The sequence below is a fragment of the Lutra lutra genome, chromosome 7, assembly GCF_902655055.1.
Source record: "Lutra lutra chromosome 7, mLutLut1.2, whole genome shotgun sequence".
Lineage (NCBI taxonomy): Eukaryota > Metazoa > Chordata > Mammalia > Carnivora > Mustelidae > Lutra > Lutra lutra.
The window spans coordinates 110,972,190-110,994,462 of record NC_062284.1 but is presented as its reverse complement, the minus strand read 5'-3'; the positions used below and the strand labels follow the sequence as shown (position 1 = coordinate 110,994,462).

At 42.0% G+C, this 22,273-nt stretch overlaps 1 protein-coding gene across 11 annotated transcripts in view; it reads right to left on the bottom strand.

The window, feature by feature from the left end:
- Positions 1-22,273, bottom strand: part of SYNE2 (spectrin repeat containing nuclear envelope protein 2) — a 338,449-nt gene that overhangs the window by 34,408 nt on the left and 281,768 nt on the right. For all 11 annotated transcript variants that reach the window (XM_047738768.1, XM_047738772.1, XM_047738776.1 and 8 more), the window contains 7 exons: positions 22,090-22,184; positions 20,663-20,897; positions 17,190-17,384; positions 14,886-15,011; positions 8,595-8,750; positions 5,939-6,097; positions 4,744-4,910 (listed from right to left, as the gene is read on the bottom strand). In XM_047738768.1, coding sequence (XP_047594724.1) covers positions 4,744-4,910; positions 5,939-6,097; positions 8,595-8,750; positions 14,886-15,011; positions 17,190-17,384; positions 20,663-20,897; positions 22,090-22,184 — 1,133 coding nt within the window. The remainder of the gene's footprint in view (positions 1-4,743; positions 4,911-5,938; positions 6,098-8,594; positions 8,751-14,885; positions 15,012-17,189; positions 17,385-20,662; positions 20,898-22,089; positions 22,185-22,273) is intronic.

The window sequence follows — 22,273 nt, the reverse complement described above, 5'->3', positions numbered from 1 at the left end:
AGCTCTCCATTCCCCCGACCAGTGCTGCGGCCAGTACCCGGGCACTTGGGAGAAATGCTCATTCTCAGCCCCACCCAGACTTACAGAATCAGAAGCTCTGAGCCCAGCAACCCAGGTTTTCATGAGCCACTAGATTCTGTTGCACGTTTAAGCTTGAGAACCCATTGTTCTGGAGTAGACAGTACATCCCACACTGAGTTCTACATTTTAGAAAAATTCGAATAATCTACCTCAAAAAGGCCAGGTCTCAAAGGAGCCCAGGGCTCTTTAGATGCACGGTGGAGCACGACAGCCCACCCGTGGTGTCATCCCCACCCTGTGCAGCAGAATCCCCTCTGCCCTGGGGTCAGTAATTTACCCTCTGTGACCTGCAGTGTGCCTCTCGCTAAAATCCAAGATACTGCCCTTCCAGGATTGTGGCAAGAAGGAAAAGAATTTATACAAGGAACCTGACTTCCAAAACCAACAACACTGGTTTCCTCCTCTATCCATCCTATCACAAAGCCTACTACTTGAAATGGTCAGAAATTTAATGTTTTTAGGTAACCCTATCTCAATATTTTACCAAGTCTTCTGAAATTTACCTCTATTTTGCTGAGAACATGCCCAAAACAGGCCTTTAAAAAAAATCCTTTTTCTTTTTCAATGACTAAACCTGACTTACTGAGGTCATAGACCTTTTTTTTTTTTTTAAAAGATTTTATTTATTTATTTGACAGAGATCACAAGGAGGCAGAGAGGTGGGCAGAAAGAGAGGAAGGGAAGCAGGCTCCCTGCTGAGCGGAGAGCCCAATGCGGGGCTCGATCCCATGATTCTGATCTCCATCCCTGAGATCATGACCTGAGTCGAAGGCAGAGGCTTAACCCACTGAGCCACCCAGGCACCCTGAAGTCATAGACTTTTAAACACCATTCTAAACTTTGAAGTTAAATACTTGGACTTAAAATCCTGAGGTCATAAGGCTCTTTATCTATGCAGGGTTTCCCTCCAAATCTTACTTACGAAATGCTGTGGCAGCTACAGGGATGAAGCAGAACACCGTGAGCAGGAGAGGGACGGTGAAATGGTGTCCAGAATTCTGTGGGCTAATGGCCTGTGCATCCTGCAGGACTACAGGTTCGGCTTGGTACCACTCAAAGCTAAATTCTGCAGCCTGGGCCCCCACCCTCTTCCCCAGTGGTGATGCCTCTGTGTGGGACCCAGCATGTAATCAGTGTCAGAGATCAGACAAGGAGCTAATTCTACATGAGGCTGATTGATAGCAGGTCCCAGCTTGCTGCCTCAATCCACAAATTCACCTGAAGGGCAAACTCAACTTGGAGTTTCTTAGGCTCTCAGCCATCTGTCTCACCTGGTTTTTGCTTTAAGGTAAGACAAGTTACTCCATTTTCAGTTTCGAGGGATTAGGCTCTCATTCACTCTACTCATTACAAACTAGAAGAGTCTGGGGTAGCAGGGAGGCAACACCAACTACGGGCTGAAACCCTGGTGGCCTCATGTGCTGGCTCTGTAAGTATGGGCAAGTTACTTACCTTCAGTGTCTCAGTTTCCTTATCTATAAAATGGGCTAATGGTGTTTACCTTTCAGAATTACAAAGAGGACTACGTGAAATCGTACATAAAAAGCACATGGTCAAAAATATAGCTGGCAGCCAATATATTTCCTATTATTTCAACTCCTTACTTTGCCAATTGCTCCCTCAAAGACGACTAATGAAATTTCACTTGCTATTTTAACTCTTTCCCACCAAAGAACTGGCTGAAGACAGGCAGCCAGAGAGAACAGAGGAAAGCAAAGAACCTATTAAATTCCAAAGTTACAGAACCAAAGCATGAATGATTAAGACCAGACTGTGACTCTAGTCTTCAGGAAGCATAATCTAGACCTTCCTCCTGATGAGCCATAAACAGGTCTGATGTCATCATACTGTCAATCAGTGCCAGGTGCCCAAGACAACTTAGGACATAAGGACAATGTCAACAACGACATACTAGACACAATTCATCCAACAGAAACGATCACATTCTTATGCACTGGAATGTTCATTTCAACAAGCATCCGAGGCACAGTTCTAAGCAATGGAAATAAGACAGTCCAAGACACTGGTCTCACGGAGGAAAGATCACTCAGTATTAGACATAACTGAGGGACTCCTCTCCCATTCAACAGACATGGTACTTTGTCTTAGAGTCTGAATAAGGACAATGATAACAGCCACTCAGTAAATATTGGCTCCCACATGCTGGTCCTGTGCCACATGCGAGACGTGCCATTTATCCTCACAGCGGTGCTGTTAGACACTTTTTGTAAATTTGGAAACTGAGGCTTAGAAGGGTTAGGTATGACTTAAGTTTATGCGACTCAAGTTTCTGCCATAAATAAGTGAGAAGTCAGGACATGCTCAAAACCTGCGCTCCTAATCCTTATTTGGGTTACCGCCATGGATTTCTGAATTTTTTTTTTTTTTCCAATTGGCACAAAAAGAAGTCGAATTCAGCTCAGCCTATGCTGCCAGGCAAATCACCCTAATATTTGTCTTCAGCAGGCCTTCAACTGCTAGAGAACCATGAATGACTCAGACTTGACTTATGAGACCCAGTCTTCAGCTAGGTTTGAAGATCTTCTAAGCTTTAGCCCCAACCCACCTCTTTAGCTTGGTCTCCTCTATTTGAACCCACAGAGCTTCTCGTCGTTTCCTGGAAGATTTCCATGCTGCCCTATCTCTGCACCTTTTTTTTTTTTTTTTTAAGATTTTTTAAAAATTTATTTTGAGAGAGAAGGTGAGAAAGAGAAAGAAAGCATGAGCATGGGAAGAGGCAGAGGGAGAAGCAAACTCCCACTGAGCAGGGATCCTGATGTGGGACTTGATCCCTGGACCTCAGGATCATGACCTGAGCTGAAGGCAGACGCTTAACAGACTGAGCCACCCAGGTGCCCCGGTGTACCTTTAAAAAAAAAAAAATTTTACTTATTTACCTGAGAGAGCAGGCAAGAGCATGAGCAGGGGGAGGGGCAGTGAGAGGTGGAGGGGCTCGATCCCAGGACCCCGGGATCATGACCTGAGCCAAAGACAGACGCTTAAGCGACTGAGTCACCCAGACGCCCATCTCTGTACCTTTCTGCTCACAACATATGTCTATCTGTGCTACCAGTAACATTCAAGGATCCCAACCTCTCACGCAGGACCATCTGGTAATACCCCTCTTCTGTAAGGCTCTTCCTAATCCCCACCCCCACTCCAGAAAGAAGAGCTCTGAGCTCTCAAACCACTTGGCTTTACAGCTGCTCCCATTAACGTAATTGACTCATCTTACTTCCTGTCAGTAAATTCTCACAGCACTTAACCTGGTGCCCTTGCTGATTGAATTGGGTTCACTTAGGGTTTACAGTAACAATGAGGTCAAGGAAATAAATGCCAAATTATTAAGAGTATCTTATTTTCATTACTCCCTAATTCTTCACTCTCCTTACAGGTTCTCCTGTGTATTCTGCTTTGTATGTTATGAGAAAGACTCATCCGGCTGGTGTAAACACAGAACCGCGTGTGTGGTCCCAGAACTGAGTGACCCATTTTTTGTATGTCAGGTTGCACGTAAAAAACACTTTGGTTGGGGTCTGTCTTTGGAGAGAGAATTTGAAGACAAAAGGTCCTTAAAAGCTTGGGGTGGCATCATCTTCATTAATTTGTGAAGGGAGATAAAATTATTGGTCTTATTTCTGATAAGGTTGTACTAGAGAATTTAACTTTGATTTGTGGCCACAGACATGTCTCTCCAATCCACATCTTAGGCCCAGATGTCCAGATGTCCATGCTGAGCACATACATATAGAGGACCCCTGCCTTGAGTGTGCCAAAGCCCCGCAGGGAGGATGGTCAGGAACCTGCAGACCAGCATCTAGAAATCAGGCCCGCGTCCTGACCTACTTCATTTGCCACGTACCTGGCAGCAACAGGCAGGCATAATTTTATTTGGGGGACATGCAAATCCTCAAGCAGAGTTAAATATTCTAAATAGTACCTCCTCAAGGATCTCTTCCCATATTAAATTTCTTTTTTTTTTTTTTTAAGATTTTTTATTTATTTATTTGACAGAGAGAGATCACAGGCAGGCAGAGAGGCAGGCAGAGAGAGAGGAGGAAGCAGGCTCTCCGCCGAGCAGAGAGCCCGATGCGGGGCTCGATCCCAGGACCCCGAGATCATGACCTGAGCTGAAGGCAGTGGCTCAACCCACTGAGCCACCCAGGTGCCCCCCCATATTAAATTTCTAACTCTCGCTGAAACCTAACTTGATATGAAATTTTAAGCTGAAAAAAAAAAAAAAAATTAAAGGGTCATATGCTAAAATACGATCTTCCTAAAATGTTAAGATAAGAATTTCCACTCATTTTTACCAAATTTTGCCTTTCTCTCTAAGCTTATAAAACGGCTAGATTGGGGCGCCTGGGTGACTCAGTGGGTTAAAGCCTCTGCCTTCAGCTCAGGTCATGGTCTCAGGGTCCTGGGATCGAGCCCCGCATCCAGCTCTCTGCTCGGTGGGAAACCTGCTTCCCCCTCTCCCTCTGCCTGCCTCTCTGCCTACTGGTGATCTGTCTGTCAAATAAATAAATAAAATCTTAAAAACAACAACAACAACAAAAAAAATGGCTGGATTGCCTTAGGGGAAGACTGAGCTCAGTTTCTCCATCGGTGAAGTAACCACTGCACCTAGGAAAGAAGAATGACTCGCAGGCCATTTCTCACCTTGATCCGATGACATCAAAGAGGTGCTGCCAGCGGTCACTGACTTTGTTGAGCTTATCCTCGATCTCAGCTGCTCTTGTCTTGCTGCTGGCCTTAATCAGCTGGTCACCCATGTGCTTCAACTGTAACTTGTTTTCACTAAACAAGTTTATTTCTTCCATGCAGTCCTGGCAACGGCACCAAAACACAAAGCTTCAGTTACTACTGAAAACTCATTTCTTTGCCAATTACAAGCATACACCTGCCTCTTAAAAAGAAGAAGTTCCAAAAACTTCTCACACCTGTGAATGCAACTTGTCAGTGAGTAGCTACAGTCAAACCACGCCCACTTGGCACACGTGTAATATGGAAGTCAGTCGTTACGGGTTTTGTTCGGTTTGGTTTTGAAAGGAGGCTCCGTGCCATGAGATCAAGACCTGAGCTGCCGGGTGACCTCCATAGTTACTTTCTTCATTCAGTAGCCCTGGCTTCCCCTCCCAGAGTTGTTCAAATCTAACCTACTAGGTCACTGAGGATAATGGAGTGTAACTAAATTAGCTATAATATCACTATAATTCTTGGTGCGGATGACCGCACCAAGAACGGCAGCCCCCCTTTTTAAAGATTTTATTTATTTGAGAGAGTGAGTGAGCGAGAGCACCTGAACATGGGCAGAGGCAGAAGGAGAAGCAGACCCCCCTGCTGAGCAGGGAGCCCAGCGCAGGCCTCGATCCCAGGACCCTGGGATCATGCTCTGAGGCGATGGCAGATGCCCAATGGACTAATCCACCCAGGTGCCCCAAGAATGCTCTTTCTGCCTTTCCCTGTGGCGCCTGGTGGCCCTTTCAGAATTATAAGCCCAGTTGCTGCTGGCCCCGCCCCTTCGGCGAGGAACACGCCTTCACAGCGTGTTCTTCTTCAAGCAGAGAAGTCTGGTTGTGACACACGCTGGGGGTGTGAACCGAGAGAGCCAGACTTCCTGAGAGAAAGCCCAGCAAGCACCTTCCCTCACCCGAATGGTCCCACATCTCCCATCTCTCTGGGATCCTCACTTACCAGCTTTTCTTGAGAAGGAACAAGACAGTGAGAAAGGCTCTCATAGTTCTGCAAGGTTATTAGAACTAGATCTGTAATGTTATGCCACTCTGAGCCTGTGAGTGAGGGCGGAGAATTCCGAGGCAGTGGTGACTCCTACCCTGGGGGTACTCCTGCTTACCTTCTGTAACTTCTCAATCATTTCTTCAATACTAATATCTGCTGTCTGTAGAACTTTGTTTTCCATCTGCACCAGCCATGCACACAGCTCTTTATTTTTTTCATTGAATACAATCCATGAGTTGAGTCTGTCTTCAATCTCCTGTTTGCGTACAGCCACCTGGAAATGAAAATGCGTTTGGAAGCTGAATACAGGCAGGAAGGAAAGCATTTCCTTTCCCCTTCCCCTCATTAAAAAGAGTATGAATTTCATTCATCTTCATCAGTAACCCTACAGACTTAAATCACTGTTTACCTAACACCTAGGGTTCAATATGGATAGTTATACCTTTGATAAATGCCAGAAAAAGCAACAAAATAAAGACCGTGTCTGAAGTGTAACTGACTGAAAGAATTCAGCTTTATCCAATGCATATCTATTATTACCAGATTCTGTTAAAAATTAGAAACCGGGAAGGTTAGATAAATACATTAAAACATCACCCGAATTTCTTCTAATCCCTGTTCTTTCAACATACATTTTTTTAAAAGATTTTATTAATTTGACAGAGAGAGATTATAAGTAGGCAGAGAGAGAGGCAGAGAGAGAGGAGGAAGCAGGCTCCCTGTGGAGCAGAGAGCCCCATGTGGGGCTCCATTCCAGGACCCTGAAACCATGACCTGACCTGAATGCAGAGGCTTTAACCCACTGAGCCACCCAGGCGCCCCTCAACATACATTTATTGATGGCTTGCTATATGCTCATTTAAAGTTTTATGACCCAAATCTTTTTACCTGTTTAAAAACAATCAAGTCCTAATTCCTATTTAAGACCAATGTCCTGCCTATTTAACTTAAAAACTATTATCTAGATCATAACATAAATCTAACATTTGTAATGCAAATGGACTACAAAATTGGTTATTTCAATATTTTAGTGGTGGATTTCAAAAATAAAGCAAAAGAGGGGCACCTGTGTGGCTCAGTCAGCTAAGTATCTGCCCTTGGCTCAGGTCATGATCCCAGGGTCCTGGGATCGAGCCCCACATCGGGCTTCCCCTCAGTAGGGAGCCTGCCTCTCCCCCTGGTTGTGCTCTCTCTTTCTGAAATCAACCAATCTTTAAAAAAAAAAAATAAAACAAAATAAAATAAAAAACAAATGCATATCGCTCCTTTAATCTACCTTTCCATTATGTACTACGGCTTTGGATGGAAACTATGGAAATGGAACCAAATACTCTTCTGTAGGAAGGAGGCTGACCCAAATAACCAAGAGTCCGTTACGCACGAGCAACCCCTACGTGGGCTTCCACAAAGGCTCTTCCCTCCTTAAAAGGTTCAAATGTACAACTTAAATATAAAGAATGCAAACCAGCCTTTCTTAATATATAAAAGTATTCTCAGCTCTAAAAAAATCTTTAGAATCTTCGAGTTAAAAGAGTTCTGATAAAGTTTTAACCCCCTACTTTACTGATGGGGAAACTAAGGTGTTAACTCCCAGAGGCTTTCCTGCTACGGATAAGGAAACAGTGATCTTTTCAGAGGGAGACAAAAATACCTAACTAAGACTTTTACATCCACCAGCCAAATGCGTTCAGCAGGCTCAAAGAACTAGCCCTAAAAAAAAACAAGTTTTGTGTTTCATTCCTCAGGGTATCTATTTATCTTAGCTTTTTAAAATCCTGGCATTTCCTACAGCGTCACCCTGATTGGTTTCCTAATGGTAACAATTAGGAACATCTGGGCCCCAGTCTCTGCTTCCACCTTCGTTCCAGGATACTTTTCACATATCCTAAATATTTTCTTTTACGTAAAATATTAATAAAGATTCTAAGAGGCCATTTACAATTAGTTCGTTATGAATATTAAATACTAATGCCAAGAAAGGAAAATGATTTTACTTATATTAAAATGCACTCAAAAGCATCTGGATTTCAACTTAAAAAAAAAATCTCAACTTTTAAATATCTCTTAGTTCACAAAAATGAGATTAAGGAATTCATTTTTCTTAGAATTCCATGTTCTTAAAACAAAGATCTATTTGAACCCTTCAGTTCCCGTCTGTCACAAACATGTACCATATGGGACTATAACCGCGATCTCATTTTTAACAAGTAGAAGGGATCCACTGAGATACTAAGTGAAGCTGATCATTTTTTTTAGAGTTTTGAGAAAAGCCAGCTACTGGAAAGAAACATCGGGCTGCACATGAACCTGAGTTCTCAGATAAAACACCCCTCTGTGGGGCACCAAAGAAGATGCCTGCTGTTTGTTGGGCCCAGTGAGATACTGCAAAGACACTGCCCTAAGGCCAGGACGAGACCTCTTTGCTTAAGTCCTGATTCTAATATCCCGATGGGGGACTCGACATCGACCCAACAAACAGCAGAGTGCTCACCGCTGCTCATCATGGCAATTTCCCCTTCCCCCCATTTAAGGTGAGTTTTTAAGAAAGCTTATTAAAAGTGTTACAAAGTACCAGCACGGAGCCCTGGAGAAACAAAGGGGCAAATCTGTTACTCCAGGGTGCTGCCTTCTAAAGGAACAGCAGCCAGCCTGGGCTCCAGCTGAAAAGGGCCTCCCGTTCAATGAAATTAAGTCTCTTTCTACTTTGTCTGGCCTTGGGAGACATTTCAATAAACTCCACAACAGCCGTGCCCTGCAGTTAACTGACTTACTCTTAAGCAGAGGTCCTCCCATTGTCTGTGCAAATGCTCTGTTTGCTCCTCCAAAACCATCACGTCCTCCACAAGAATGTGCTGGGTTAAGTCGGTCTTCATAGTGTGAAGTTCTTTCAAGTTCTGAGTCCAGTTGCCCAAAGACTTCTCTAGCTCCTGCATTTAAACACAAGAAGGGGGGGCGGGAATCAACTCAAGCTGCCGTTGTTTCCAAACCTGTAGGCTAATCCTTTGATTGGACTCTGGGGGAGGGGAGGTCCGGGGAAGGGGGCGGGACCTTCTGAATGAGAAACAGCCCAAGGCAGCCACCACGCTGCTCCTGAGGATGGGTCGCTCTTCACCACCTTTTTCTCAGAAGAAAATTCTTTTCCACCTTTATTTTAATTTCCTCAGGTAGTTCAGATTTTTATATAATTAGTTCTGTTTTAAAATCACGTAGGTCTGTACCTATATTGAGAAGAAATTATTTTTGGAGTCTGGCAACAATCTCTCTTACACACATACACACTTTTAATTCTGAAACTATGTTACAAAAATGTTGTATAAAGTGATTTTTCCATCTTAAAAAACAAAACCCTAAGAAATGCACTGTTGCTACTGTGGCAATCGTAACAACAGTCTCTGTTCGAAGGGGATTATTCTGGTTAAGCTTCAAAAAGAATGAGTATAATGGAAGAAAAAAATAAATTCTTCCCTAATAACTGGCAGAACTTGGTTAGCAGAAAATCTCCCCTGGCTATGGAAACAATTATTATTTAAAATGTGTCAGATTTAAACCTTTTGAATTCTAGGACTTGAGAAAATTGCTTTCACAATAAGGGAGGTAAAAGGAAACAGCAGGAAGGAGGACTCAAGAGTCTTCCAGATTTTCATTGTGTTCACAATTCTTCATACTTTGGCACATTTTAAGAATCTCGGCTCATACCTATCTATTGCAATAGAAAGAAGATTCATTTATATCAGAAGTAGATCTGAGGTGTGGCAACAATAAAAGTGTGTTAATTCTGATTGTTTTTCAGAGTTCTAAAGGCTACGTTGGCAGGATTACATGGCTTGCTGACAAAAATTCAGATTTAAGGGGTGCCTGGGTGGCTCATTGGGCTAAGCCTCTGCCTTCGGCTCAGGTCATGATCCCAGGGTCCTGGGATCGAGCCCTCCATCGGGCTCTCTGCTACTTGCCTACTCTGCCTACTTGTGATCTCTCTCTGTGTCAAATAAATAAATAAAATCTTTAAAAAAAAATTCAGATTTAATAAAATGGCCCAGAGAATTCTCTTTCAAGGTTGCATGAAGATTCAGAAATGCCTTTATCAGAAGAGAAATCCTCACTTTAAATTCTTGTTACCTAGTTTCCCCCTCACGATTCTAGTAAAGTGGATGAGAACAGATTCTGTGTGGAACACTTTCACTAGCTACAGACTCACAGGTGGAGAGGTGCCACTCACGGACTTCAAACTAGAGACCCCCAAGACCGCTGGGTTTCATGCAACATTCCCCGGTCTGGTCCAAGGCCTCGTTCACAAGTGCAGTCTCAGATGCCTGCACGGTAAGGACACCTGTTTCTGTTTTCCATAGCCAGGTTTAAATTATTTGGTTTGGATACTTGGTTTCCCCCTATGACTGAATATGGACTTTTTTTTTTAAAGATTTTATTTATTTGTCAGAGAGAGGCAAAGGGAGAAGCAGGTTCCCTGCTGAGCAAGGAGCCTGATGTGGGACTCCATCTGACGACCCTAGGATCGGGATCTGAGCCAAAGGCAGACGCTTAACTGACTAAGCCATCTAGGCATTTGGAATATGGACATTTTTATAATTCTTAATAAATTCTTAATAATTTATTAAGAATAATTAATAATTCTTAATAAATATGCCAAATTACATCCTAAGAGGAATGACTACCTTTCTCCACATACTTTTTGGTGTTGAGTTTTATACATATATGTTTAGACAACTTTAATATATGTAATAATTAGTTATTTAAATTTGTATTTCTTTATTTCACCCTGATGCTTCCACAGATATATTTAGCTAATTCCTACTTACATTTTCACATCTCAGACACAAAGGTAATCCCTCAGAGGAGCTTTCTCGGACTCATCAGACAAGGCTGGGACCTCCGTTTTATGCTCTCACAGCCCCTGTCCTTTTCCAACACTCACCATGCTTACAATTATCCCCACACACACGTATCCAAGAGTGAGACCCTTTGGTTAACACCTGTCTCTCCAGTAGTCCAAACTGTCAGCTCCATTATCTGTCAGAGCTGTGACAACACTGCTCACCACCTACCATGATGCCTGGCACATCCAAGTTCTCAGAGGCAGAAATGTAGGATGGAAAGGAAAGCAATCTGGCAATGTCTTCAGAACTTTAAAATGTTCATAAAGTGACAAAAAGCAGGGAATCAAAGAATATACAGAGCAAGGTCTACTGTGGAAGTTATTACAGCTCATCACCATTTGTACACACAGTTCAAAAAAATCATGCTTTGGTCTTTAAAATATTCCAGATTTGCTACCAAATCATAACTGCGAAAGGACATGCCAGTTCTGTCGATATTGTCTAAAAGTTTCCCACTTTACACAGGATGTAAAATTTAGTTGTTTGACCACATGAAGGGAAGCCGTACAGTCCTTGCCTGGACTCGGACACAGCATGGCGGCATTAATTAACTCAGTTACCAGGGGGATTGTCAAGTCCCATTTTTCTACCTTACCATTTGGGTAAAAACAGGACCAAAAACAAATGTGTGTCTGTATAATTACTGGCCTGTATATGCACAGAAAATCTTTGGAAGAATACACAACAAATAGATAACACTGGGGTGCCCAGGTGGTTCTCAGTTGAGGACCAGCTCTTGGTTTCAGCTCAGGTCATGATCTCAGGGTTGTGAGATCAAGCCCCACGCTGGGCTCTGTCCTCGGGACTGAGTCTGCTTTAGAGCCTCTCCCTCTACCCTTCCCCTACTACCCCCCCCCGAAATAAATAAATACATCTTTAAAAAAATATATATTTGTTCAGTGCCTGAATTAGAATTTAATACATGCTGAAGGACTCATAAATCTGTGGTGAAAGAAAAGATCCTTCTTTGAAGGTTACTGGAAAAATCGATGGCTTGGAATGAAACAATTAGATTAAACAAAAACAAAACACTGATTGCTTCTGTGGAGAGGAACCGATGGGGGCATCTTCGTGTATGCCTCTTGCATCTTCTGAATTTTGAAACATGTGACAGTATTATGAACTGAAAAATTATTTTAAAAATAAAAGTGTCTCCCGATTTCAATCACTGGACAAGTCTTATAAATACAGATGGCCACTAGGCCAATTTGGAACAGTGAAAAGCTAGTATGTAATGAAGTGTTAGTCCATATGTCAACTTAAGATGTAATGAGAATGTCCTCTTCTGAGGAGGAGAGTGAAGCTCAGACTGGCCAAGTGGTTGGTAGATCTCTCCCAAGTGACTTGGGGATGATAAGCACCTTCCTAGACAGGCTTTGGGTTACTTGAGTTCTTTTTGGAGTATGGTCATGTGATTGATGAACTCAATGCTCTTGGTCTCTCTCCCCGATTTTTCCAGTGAGAGATAGAACACTGAGGCTGTGGAAGCTGAAAAGATCCCACTGGAAGCTGAAGAGTGGAGCACTTGGGAAATATTATGCCTTCTTAAGAGTGTACAGTTCACATTCTGTACAGACTTTATGGAAGGACTCTATGTGTCAACTGAGAGTATGACTCTGAATTATCTCCTCTGTCCCTGACATCTAGATCTATACCTAAAGATGCAGAGATCATAACAATGTTGAAAATTAGGGATAAGTAGGAATTTTTTTGACCTAGTAAGATCATCACTAGCAAATACCATACTTAGTGGTAAAATGTCAGAATTATTCTCTTTAAAATCAGGAATGACGTGAAGGAGCCACCTATCGGTTCTTCTACTCAAAAATGTTCTGGAGGTACTAACCAGTATAGAATGAGCAAGGAAAAAGAAAAAGTTTAGAATAAAAAGGAACAGAAAAAGAATCATTTTTCTCAGATGGTGACTGTCTACACAGACACCTCGAAGATTATGCAAATTATTAGAGTTAACAAAAGAGTTTAGCATGATGATTGACTATAATAACCAAGAATTATCATTTCTAGGCACCAGTGACAACCAGAAAATATAATTTGAAAAAGTATTTTCAACAGTATCAAAAATAACACGCCAAGAAAGAAATCTAACAAAAGGTGTACAGTACTGCATAAAGAAAATTATAAATCATTACTGAACATGACTGAAAGGAGAAACATGCCATATGCAGGAACAGGGGTACTCAGTATCAGAAAGATGTTCATTTTCCCCAATGTATCTATAAATTTGATACTATTCCACTAAAATTCTTATCAGGACTTTTCTTAGTTTGACAAATGGCTTCTAAAGTTGTGAAGGACTGAAGACCCAAGGACCTCCACATGCCTGTAGGAGAACAAAGTATGAATACACATCATGCCTGAAATGAAGATTTGTTATTTAAAAAAAAAAAAGCACAATAATCAAGATAAGTTGATATAAAGGCTGAGGTAAGCAAACCAACAGGAGAGAGCCCTAAGGAAAAAAAAATCCCACATATATGGAAACTTGATATTTGACACTGGACTTTGGGTACCAGGACAATGGTTATCCATGTAATCATCCATATGAGTAAATTAAAAATGGGATCTTTACCTCAAAACATAAGTAAAAATCAATTCTTCAATGAATAAGGATGTAAAGGTACAAAGCAAAGCTTGAAAATGTAGGCGTGTATTTGTATGACTTTAGTATGGAGTAATGGCACTACTTATACAAAGCTGAAAAAAAGCTGAAAAACAAACGTAATTCTTCGCATTTCTTTTTTTTTTTTTTGAAGATTTTATTTATTTATTTGACAGAGATCACAAGTAGGCAGAGAAGCAGGCCGAGAGAGAGAGGGAAGCAGGCTCCCTGCCGAGCAGAGAGCCCGATGCGGGGGCCTGATCTCAGGACCCTGAGACACCATGACCCAAGCCAAAGGCAGAGGCTTAACCCACTGAGCCACCCAGGTGCCCCATACTTCTGCATTTCACAAGAGCTACAATCGCATGTAGGAAAACTATAAAGAAGTGAACGTGAATGATGAAATACTTCATTCAGGGTTGTGGGTCCCTCTGGGGAAGGAAAGTACGCAGGGCATGTCACCTGTATTTGCTTTTTTTTTTTTTTTTCTTTTCAGCTGGGTGATGGTTTCATGGCATTTATCATTATTATTTATGCTGGACATTTTTTTGCATGTTGGGATATTTTTACAGTGAAGAAAAAAGATGCAGACTGAAGGACACCAATTTCCAGCACAGCCTGAAGGATGAGAGTACTCATTTCTTTCTAATTTTTTTTTTCAACTGGATTCCTGAAGTCATTGAAAGAAAAAAGATTAAAGACCATTCCATTTGGCTCTGGACTTTTTTTAAACATCAAAGCCATGGATAGGGAAGAGAAGTGGGTTGTTCCTGACCTGGCAATTTTACCAGTCCAAATTCCTATCCATTCTTCTACAAAAGTCTTCAGCAAAGGCCCCAAACTCCTAGGAATAACTGCCAGTGTTTTATCTAGACAGAATATAGTTTGGAAGGTTTTATAAGAATGTTGTATTTGAGCAAAAACTCCAACCCCTTGGCTTCTAAAAGACAAATTATTCAGTAATATTTTACTTTCATTTCAAACACAAAGTCATCTGTTAAGGGAACAGGTTTTGGGGGAATCTCAAAGGGCACATGTTATATTACAGAGGAGAGACACAGAAAGAGGACCTGGAGGAGAACCAACCCCCCCACCCCCCGCCAAATCCTCAATTCCTAAGAGGAATTTCTGCAGAAGTCTTTCTCATGTTCACACACGGATCTCAAAGAGCATCCATTCCAAATGCTTTGGAGACCAGAATGTTATTTTAGATAGAAGACAGGCAAAACGTTTTCTGACCAAACATGGAAACACAGTTTCAACACAGAATAGAAAGGCAAGGGATGCCTGGGTGGCTCAGTCAGTTAAGTGTCTGCCTTCAGTTCAGATCATGATCCCAGGGTCCTGGGATCAAGTCCAGCATTGGGCTCCTTGCTCAGCAGGGAGCCTGCTTCTCCCTCTGCCTATGGCACCCCCTACTTGTGCTCTCTGACAAATAAAAAAAAAATCTAAACAAACAAACAAAAAGAATAGAAAGGCAAACAAACTCTTCAATTTCTCTCAAAAGCAGTAAGTGATTATCTTGAATGCTCCTTCACAGCTTTCAATACCTTAATCAGCTCTTTTTCTCTGTGGAGGTCCTCATGAAGTTCTGGAAGAGGGTCTCTACTTTGTGCCTTTAAAACTTGCAGCCTGCTTTTCAACTCCTTGATTTTCTTTTCACACTGGTCCCAGGTCTATTTGAAAACAGTATTAAAATTGGTAAGCACTTTGCTTTTTAAGAACGAATTGTAGAAACAGCATAACTCCTTTAATCCACTCCAACAAATGTGTTTTTGTAAATCACAGAGAAACCCAGTTCCTGGTCTTGAGCAGCCTGGTCTAAAAGCAGAATTATCTCCGGCGCAGCTTTATGTGTGGTTTATTTCAACTACTGAGTTGACTGGCTTTTACCTCGAAATAGTTCTTCTTCCTTCCCTATATCCTCGATCTATCTAATCTTATTTCTAGTTCAGTTCTGGGAAAATTCACATTTTGGGGGAGTGGAATTCACATTTAAAAGACTACTGTTAAGGGTTAATTTTTAACATGGACAGTCTTGGGCAGACCCTGTAATAGCAGCATAAACCAAAAGCACTCAACCACTTGTCTTGCCTTTTCTTGTCATCCCTCCGCTCTCTCTTTCTCAAAGGAGCCTGGCTTCAGTGGCCCTTTCACAGTGAAACTTCACTCAACATTTCTCACCACTGATTGCCACCTTCTGCTTAAAGCACTTTACAGTTTACAAAGCCCTCTCAGCTTCATTATCTTATTGTAATTATAATAATCTTAGAAGACACACAGGGTTTTACAGGCTCAGAGAAAACTTGCCGAGGACAAGCGGTTAGAAGCAGACCAGTCAAGGGATGACTTAAGGATGAAGTCCAGCTCCCAATCCCACCCCTGCAATGCCATTCTTTTACACCATCTCTCTTCCTTTAACCTTATATGACTGAGAAAACAGGTGCCCACATTTCCAAGTTCAAATTTATAATGGATTCATTGAGATAAGGTTCTAGTCCTAAGGTTACTAAAAGTAGACAAACATAAAGTCAAACACTATCTTACTTCTCAGTACACCTGATACCTAAATACGCTTGGGTCGGCCCTATTCTACAGTTAACACAGAATTCGCAGAAGGGAAAGTCACTTGTCTAGCAACGTCAACTCTCTGGAACACGACCAAGAGGAGAGTAGAGAGAGAAACAAAACTGAGTCCTTATTTCTCCCTCCAAACCATTAGCTACGTTTCCCACCATGTTTTACAACAAGAGCCAGTGCTCGACAAATACTTGCTAGTTAACGAATTTCTCACAGCCCATATACCTAGTAAAATTCAGATACTTTATGCATAGGAGAGATGTTCAGGCCCTGAATCAGCACACATTTATTCTTTACTCAGAACAACTATCTCTGAGAAGCTTGGTTATTTGGTTTTGGTACATGCACAAATGATCAGGGAGGTGTAAGGAGTAGGTATGCTCAGAGAAACAAAAATTAAACATAGCCCACTTTATTTTTTTTAATTTTTTTAAGATTTTATTCATTTATTTGACAGAGAGAAATCACAAGTAAGCATAGAGGCAGGCAGAGAGAGAGGAGGAAGCAGGCTCCCTGCTGAGCAGAAAGCCCTATGTGGGGCTCAAACCCAGGACCTGGGATCATGACCTGAGCCGAAGGCAGCGGCTTAACCCACTGAGCCACCCAGGCGCCCCTTCATAGCCCACTTTAAATAATGTTTAGAGAAGAAGAGAAAAAAAAAAACAATAAAAAAACCAAAATTACTCAAGAGAGCATAGTTGTATAGGGCCTTAGGTTCAAAGCCGCTCAGAGTCCTTAAGAACACTGTGGTATATTTTAGCGTACAAAATAATTATTTTTCAAACAATGACACAGAATAAAACATTTTGGTTCTTAAAAATACAGTCATAAGTTATCTGGGAAATTCTTACATGTGCTTACATGGAAAAGCACATTCTCTGATGACAGAAGAGGAAGGATCATCACTGTGTCTATTTTCATATGCTATACCCAAAGACAGACCACACGTGGAACATGAGCTTTGTATACAGAACTTTCATGGAACACGATTAGGCTTCCTGTTTTGTAAAAGCAGATATAAAATAGAACCTCAAGTACTTATATATGTAACACTGAGCTTTTTCAATGATCTATTATTGAAAAATTATTATTTTTATTTTTTACGTTTATTACTATTTTACATTAACTGGCATGATTCACGGATTAGCAGGACTCAAGGTCCCTTAGAAAACCTACAGTACTGTGATTTCCTAAAATCATGCCCACTTTTGCACAGCAAACAAAAACTCTATGTGCTGCATTTGAATATCCTGAAGAGTAAATGGTGAGTTTACCTCCACATTGCTCTGCAACTGTTTAATCAGCATTTCTACGCGGAGTTTAGTGTCCTTCCAGGTGTCCCCAAGTTGACTGATTTTCTTGTCAATCAACTCTTTAGTCTCCAGGCTAGTTGTGTTCCGTAACTTCTCCCCAGCTTCTAAGGTTAGTTCAAAGGTAGTTTGCCGTCTCTGAAAATGAACTTCTTTACTCTAAAGAGAAAAAAAAAGTGATTTTCCTTAAACCTCTGATATGATCAAAACGCGACTGTATGCATTCCTTCCGAGCTTTTCCTACTAATAAATGTTAAGTTAGATATACATTAGGCAAATCTGATTAGAATGTGTTCACACGTACACACACACACACACACACACACACACACACATCTAAGGCTAACGTTTTACACTACGACATAGTATACCAAATAATGCGTTCTTAAGTAATTTTCAATATTTGTTAAGAGATAACATTCTTAGTTTAATTACCAGAAGCATAGAGAAATAAAAAATATACTGCAAGGATTAAGAGCCTATAAGATAAATGGATCTGAAAGTATTAAGAAAGTGGGAAATCAGACCTGAAATTAAGAGCATATACCCATTACCACTGTATGAGCCAGCTTATCCTAACCCACAAAAACAGAACGTGCACACAATGCTGAACAGATATAAAAGGAGAGAACAAATGAAAAAAGGTAAAATATAGAAAATATACACTTAAGCTTATTACGGGCACATAAACATAAGCATCAATATATGCGTTAAAGGGACAGCTTTAAAATAGTCCATTTGAATATCACGCTGGCTCTTCTTTAAATGGACTGAAACTATGTACTTACACTACAAAAATGTAGTAAAACGTTTTAAACTGATTCCTACTTCCAAAAACATTTGGTTTCAGGAGGAAAAAAAATTTAGTTTTTTTTCCTATTCTAGATATGATTTTCTTCACCTTCAAATTTCTCAAGGGAGACATAATTGTGGGTATTTTCCAAAATGGAAACAGAGCACTGATTTGCAAAGGTATTTCTGAGAATACTTGATCTAACCCAATGCAAAGGAGAAAAGCAGGCTATACTCTCAGGAACAGACAAAAAAGAGAAAATGCAACTCAATGAATATACAGGCACTCCACACTTGTCTTTCCAGCATCCGCAATGCTTGACATAGCCAAATAAGTAGAATCCATTAGCCATTTTAAGCTTCTGAAAAGATCTGCTTTTTCTCTAGTCTTCCCTGACTTGGTCAACAGCACACTATTCACCAAAATGCTCAAGCTAAAACCCTACAGCAAGTCTATGGCCATACCACCCTGAACATACCCTATCTCATCTGATCTTGGAAGATAAGCAGGGTAGGGATGGTCAGTACTTGCAGGGGAAACGTATCCTTTTTTTTTTTTTTTTTTAAAGATTTTATTTATTTATTTGACAGACAGAGATCACAAGCAGGCAGAGGAGGAAGGCTCCCCGCTGAGCAGAGAGCCCAATGCCGGGCTCGATCCCAGGACCCCGAGATCATGACCTGAGCCGAAGGCAGAGGCTTTAACCCACTGAGCCACCCAGGTGCCCCAAACGTATCCGTTTTTATCTTTACTATGATCATCCTTTTCTTATCCATTGTCACAACTATCCAAGACTACAGAAAACTCTATTTTTCACAAAATGCCCGCAACAATATTCCCAGTCCAGCATGCTAGTCTAGAACCTTGCCACTCCCATCAAGCAGTGGTGCCTCAGCCGCCTCTACTGTTGATCCTGTGTGAGCATGTGTGATGGCCTTGATTAACAAAGGATGGCAGAAGTGACTTCTGTGACTTCTGAGGCTAGGTCTAGAAGGTAATACAGCTTCTCCCTGGATCTTTCTTGGGACATGTATCTTTGAAGCCATTGAGCTGCCATGTAAAAGTCTGGCTACCAGAAGCCTCCATGTGGGGAGACCACAAGAGAATGATGCTGTTTGAGTCTTTCTGGCTTAAGTGCTAGACAGGAGAGTGAGTGAGCCTTCAGATGAGCCCAGCCCCCACCACCATCTACTGAATCTCTCTGAGAGACAAGCAAAACCACCTTACAGAGCCTTGTCAACCCCCAGAACTGTGAGAGATGATGATCCATGGTTGTCGTTACCAAGAAGAAACACGTTAACACCCTGGGATTCCTGCCTCTCCTCTAGCTCCTCTATAGTCTGTTGTCCCTGAGAGCAGCCAGAGGGTCTTCAAAAAATACAAGTGCCCCCTCTTGCAAATGAAACTCTTCAAAGGCTTCCTGTTACAGCAAGACTATAACTGGGCTACCATACTTCAAGGTGCTCCCCCCTGCCCTACTCTCAAAGTCACTCCCTCCCGGGGCTGCCTCACTGGCCGTGCTCCTCTCACAGTAGCCTTACTTCTGTTCCCCTGCCTTGTGAAGCTTGTTCCCATCTTGGGCACTTTGGGTAAGACATCCCTTTTGTCTGAAAGGCTCTTTTCCCAGATTTTTGCATGGACGGTTCCGTCTCCTCTTTCAGGTTCCAGTTTAAATGTCGTGTTCCTGGAGATTACCCAACCGAAAGGAGCCACCCGGCCCCTCCATTACCGGTCCTGTTTTTTAATTATCGACATATGCCTTATTGCCATCTGGTATTTTTTTGTTTATGGATTTGTCTGATTTCCCTGACCAATCAGACGAATTAGCGTTTCCTTGTTTACTGATTTGTTTGACTGCATGCTTGAGAGCCAGGCTCTTTTCTTTGTCCACACTGACTTGGCACAGAGCAGGTACTCAATTGATACTTGGTGACCAGATAAATGAATGGGGACAGCAAGGATTTCAGAAGGGCAGTGTTTCTTTTAGCTATGTCTCTACAGTGAGGAGTGGTTCTCTAGCTAAATGGAACATGTTTTGGAGACTGCTAACTAACTAGTATAAACCAAGGCGCATCGAACAGCCCTCTGATTGAAAACTCTGTTGCGTAAGAGCACACGCATCTGGACAAGCACTGAGTAATACATGGAATTGCTGAATCACTATATTGTACACCTGAAACCAATATAACACTGTATGTTAACTGCATTGGAATTAAAATAAAATAAAAAAGATAAAAGAAAAAAAAAAACTTGGTTGCCTACATGAAGTTGCCCTTCCAGAATAAGCAGGAGTGTCCTTATAAATTAAGCTCTGGGGGTCAAGTGATTCACCAGCCCATACCTTAGAAGCTTGGGTGGAGTGAATCTGTCACCTCAAACTTCTCCCACCCTACCTCACCCTTCTCTACCCCATCCCTCCCCCCACAGCCCAAGAAAGCCTCACTATTTCAGGATGGATAGAGAAGACTGGGTTTCTGACACCACTAGACTGGGGACAAGACTGGAGAGGGTCATAGTGACCCGACTGGTCTTCCCACGTGCAGAGAGTACATGTGAACCACAACGGAAAACCTGAGGTGGAGGGAACATTTTCCAAACAGCGACCACCCTGCAAGTCCTCACACCATGACTACGCATGTACTACCTTCAGCTCACGGATCAGCCTTCTGGTTTGGTGGAGGCTGTGACAGTCCCAGCCCTTCAAGGCAGACAGCAGGTGGCAGGTATCGTTGAGGAAGCGGAGCAAGTCCTCTGCGGTGGTGGTGAAGTACCGCCATTGCCCCACCAGACCATCGATGTCACTCTTCCTCTGCCGGACGCGCTGGGCAGCGCTCTGCCACCAGTCCTTCAGTTTTGTGAACTTTGAAATAAATTCCGGTCTTGGGAAAAACAAATGGTCAGAGAATCCGGACATCAGCACACAGAAAAAAATCACTATCGACACATAACAGAAACTCATGTTTGCCGTTTATGTGCACAATTTACGTGGGGGGAAAAAAAACCCTTAAAATCTGAGTGCATTTATTTTAAGTGTGTTGGGAAACTTAGGCAGGGGCAGCAAAAAAGGCATTTAGCAGGAGATATTTGCGGAAGTCTTGGTATTTTGCCAGCATGCACAACTGCATCCCCTAAACTTAAGCTGTTTTAACTTACATTATGCCAAAAGCTGTATGTAAAACAGAGTATCAGACCAATGGGAAATGATGAACAGGGACTGTGCAACGTTACCCATTACCTGAAGGTTGTACTTGACAAAATTTCAGCAATAAAGAATATGCTTTCCGCAACTCCTCACCTAGTTCTTTTCCAGATAAATAACACCCACCACATGATAAATAAGGCCTTTTATTTATTATAGGAAAAGTCATGTTTTGTTGCACCAATCTAATCAGAACTAGTTTATTGTCCTGGAACAAGAATCTAGCCTGAATTTATAACTTCAGAGCTACGAAGAAATGCACTTTATATTTCTTAGTTATGCTCAAAGGAAAAATCAGAGGTCTATGGTATTGATGGGGAGGAAAAGCAATAGCGGTCATCAGGACACTTTGAGAAGCCCCGAAGAGAGCTCGCCCACCGCGTGTAACTGCTGTGTGAGCAGGTTCAGCTGAGGCTCCACTCAGCGTGACCGATGCCAACGCCACGTATGTAGCACAGAGAGAAATCCCTTCTCTGACAACTCTGTGACACAACTACCTACTGGGAAGAGCAGCACCTTAAGAATTCCTTTTTAAATAGCAAAATGTCATGAGGCTACAGGCAGAGAGGAAAACTCTACAGACGAATCCTTTGGGGGTAAAAACTTCATTAACGATACTTGGTGAGTGGATATTTGCAAAGCACTCATCTACTGTTGCTAATGCCACCCCCCTACCGTACACACAAGTGTGAATGATCTTTTAATGGCCACACAGCAAGTCCCCATCCTAACAGGAGACTGGCCCCATGACGGGCTATCAACCAACATGGCTGCCGGTTACTGATCTGGTCAAGACCCACATGGTAGAAGGCCAGCTCCCACTGTGTGACCCTTCACATACACACAACCATCATAAGCCCTAGACGGCTTACCTCTTCTCTATTTCTGTTGTGTCCAAGAGTTGCAAGCACTGGGTGACGTAAGAATCAGCAACTGTCTGGTTTATAGAAACTTCAGCTTCTAACATCTGTATGGGAATGAAAATAGAAGGTATCAGCTAATAGATTTCTTTTTAAGAAACCTAGAACTTGTATGTCCCATTAAAATCTAAGCTCC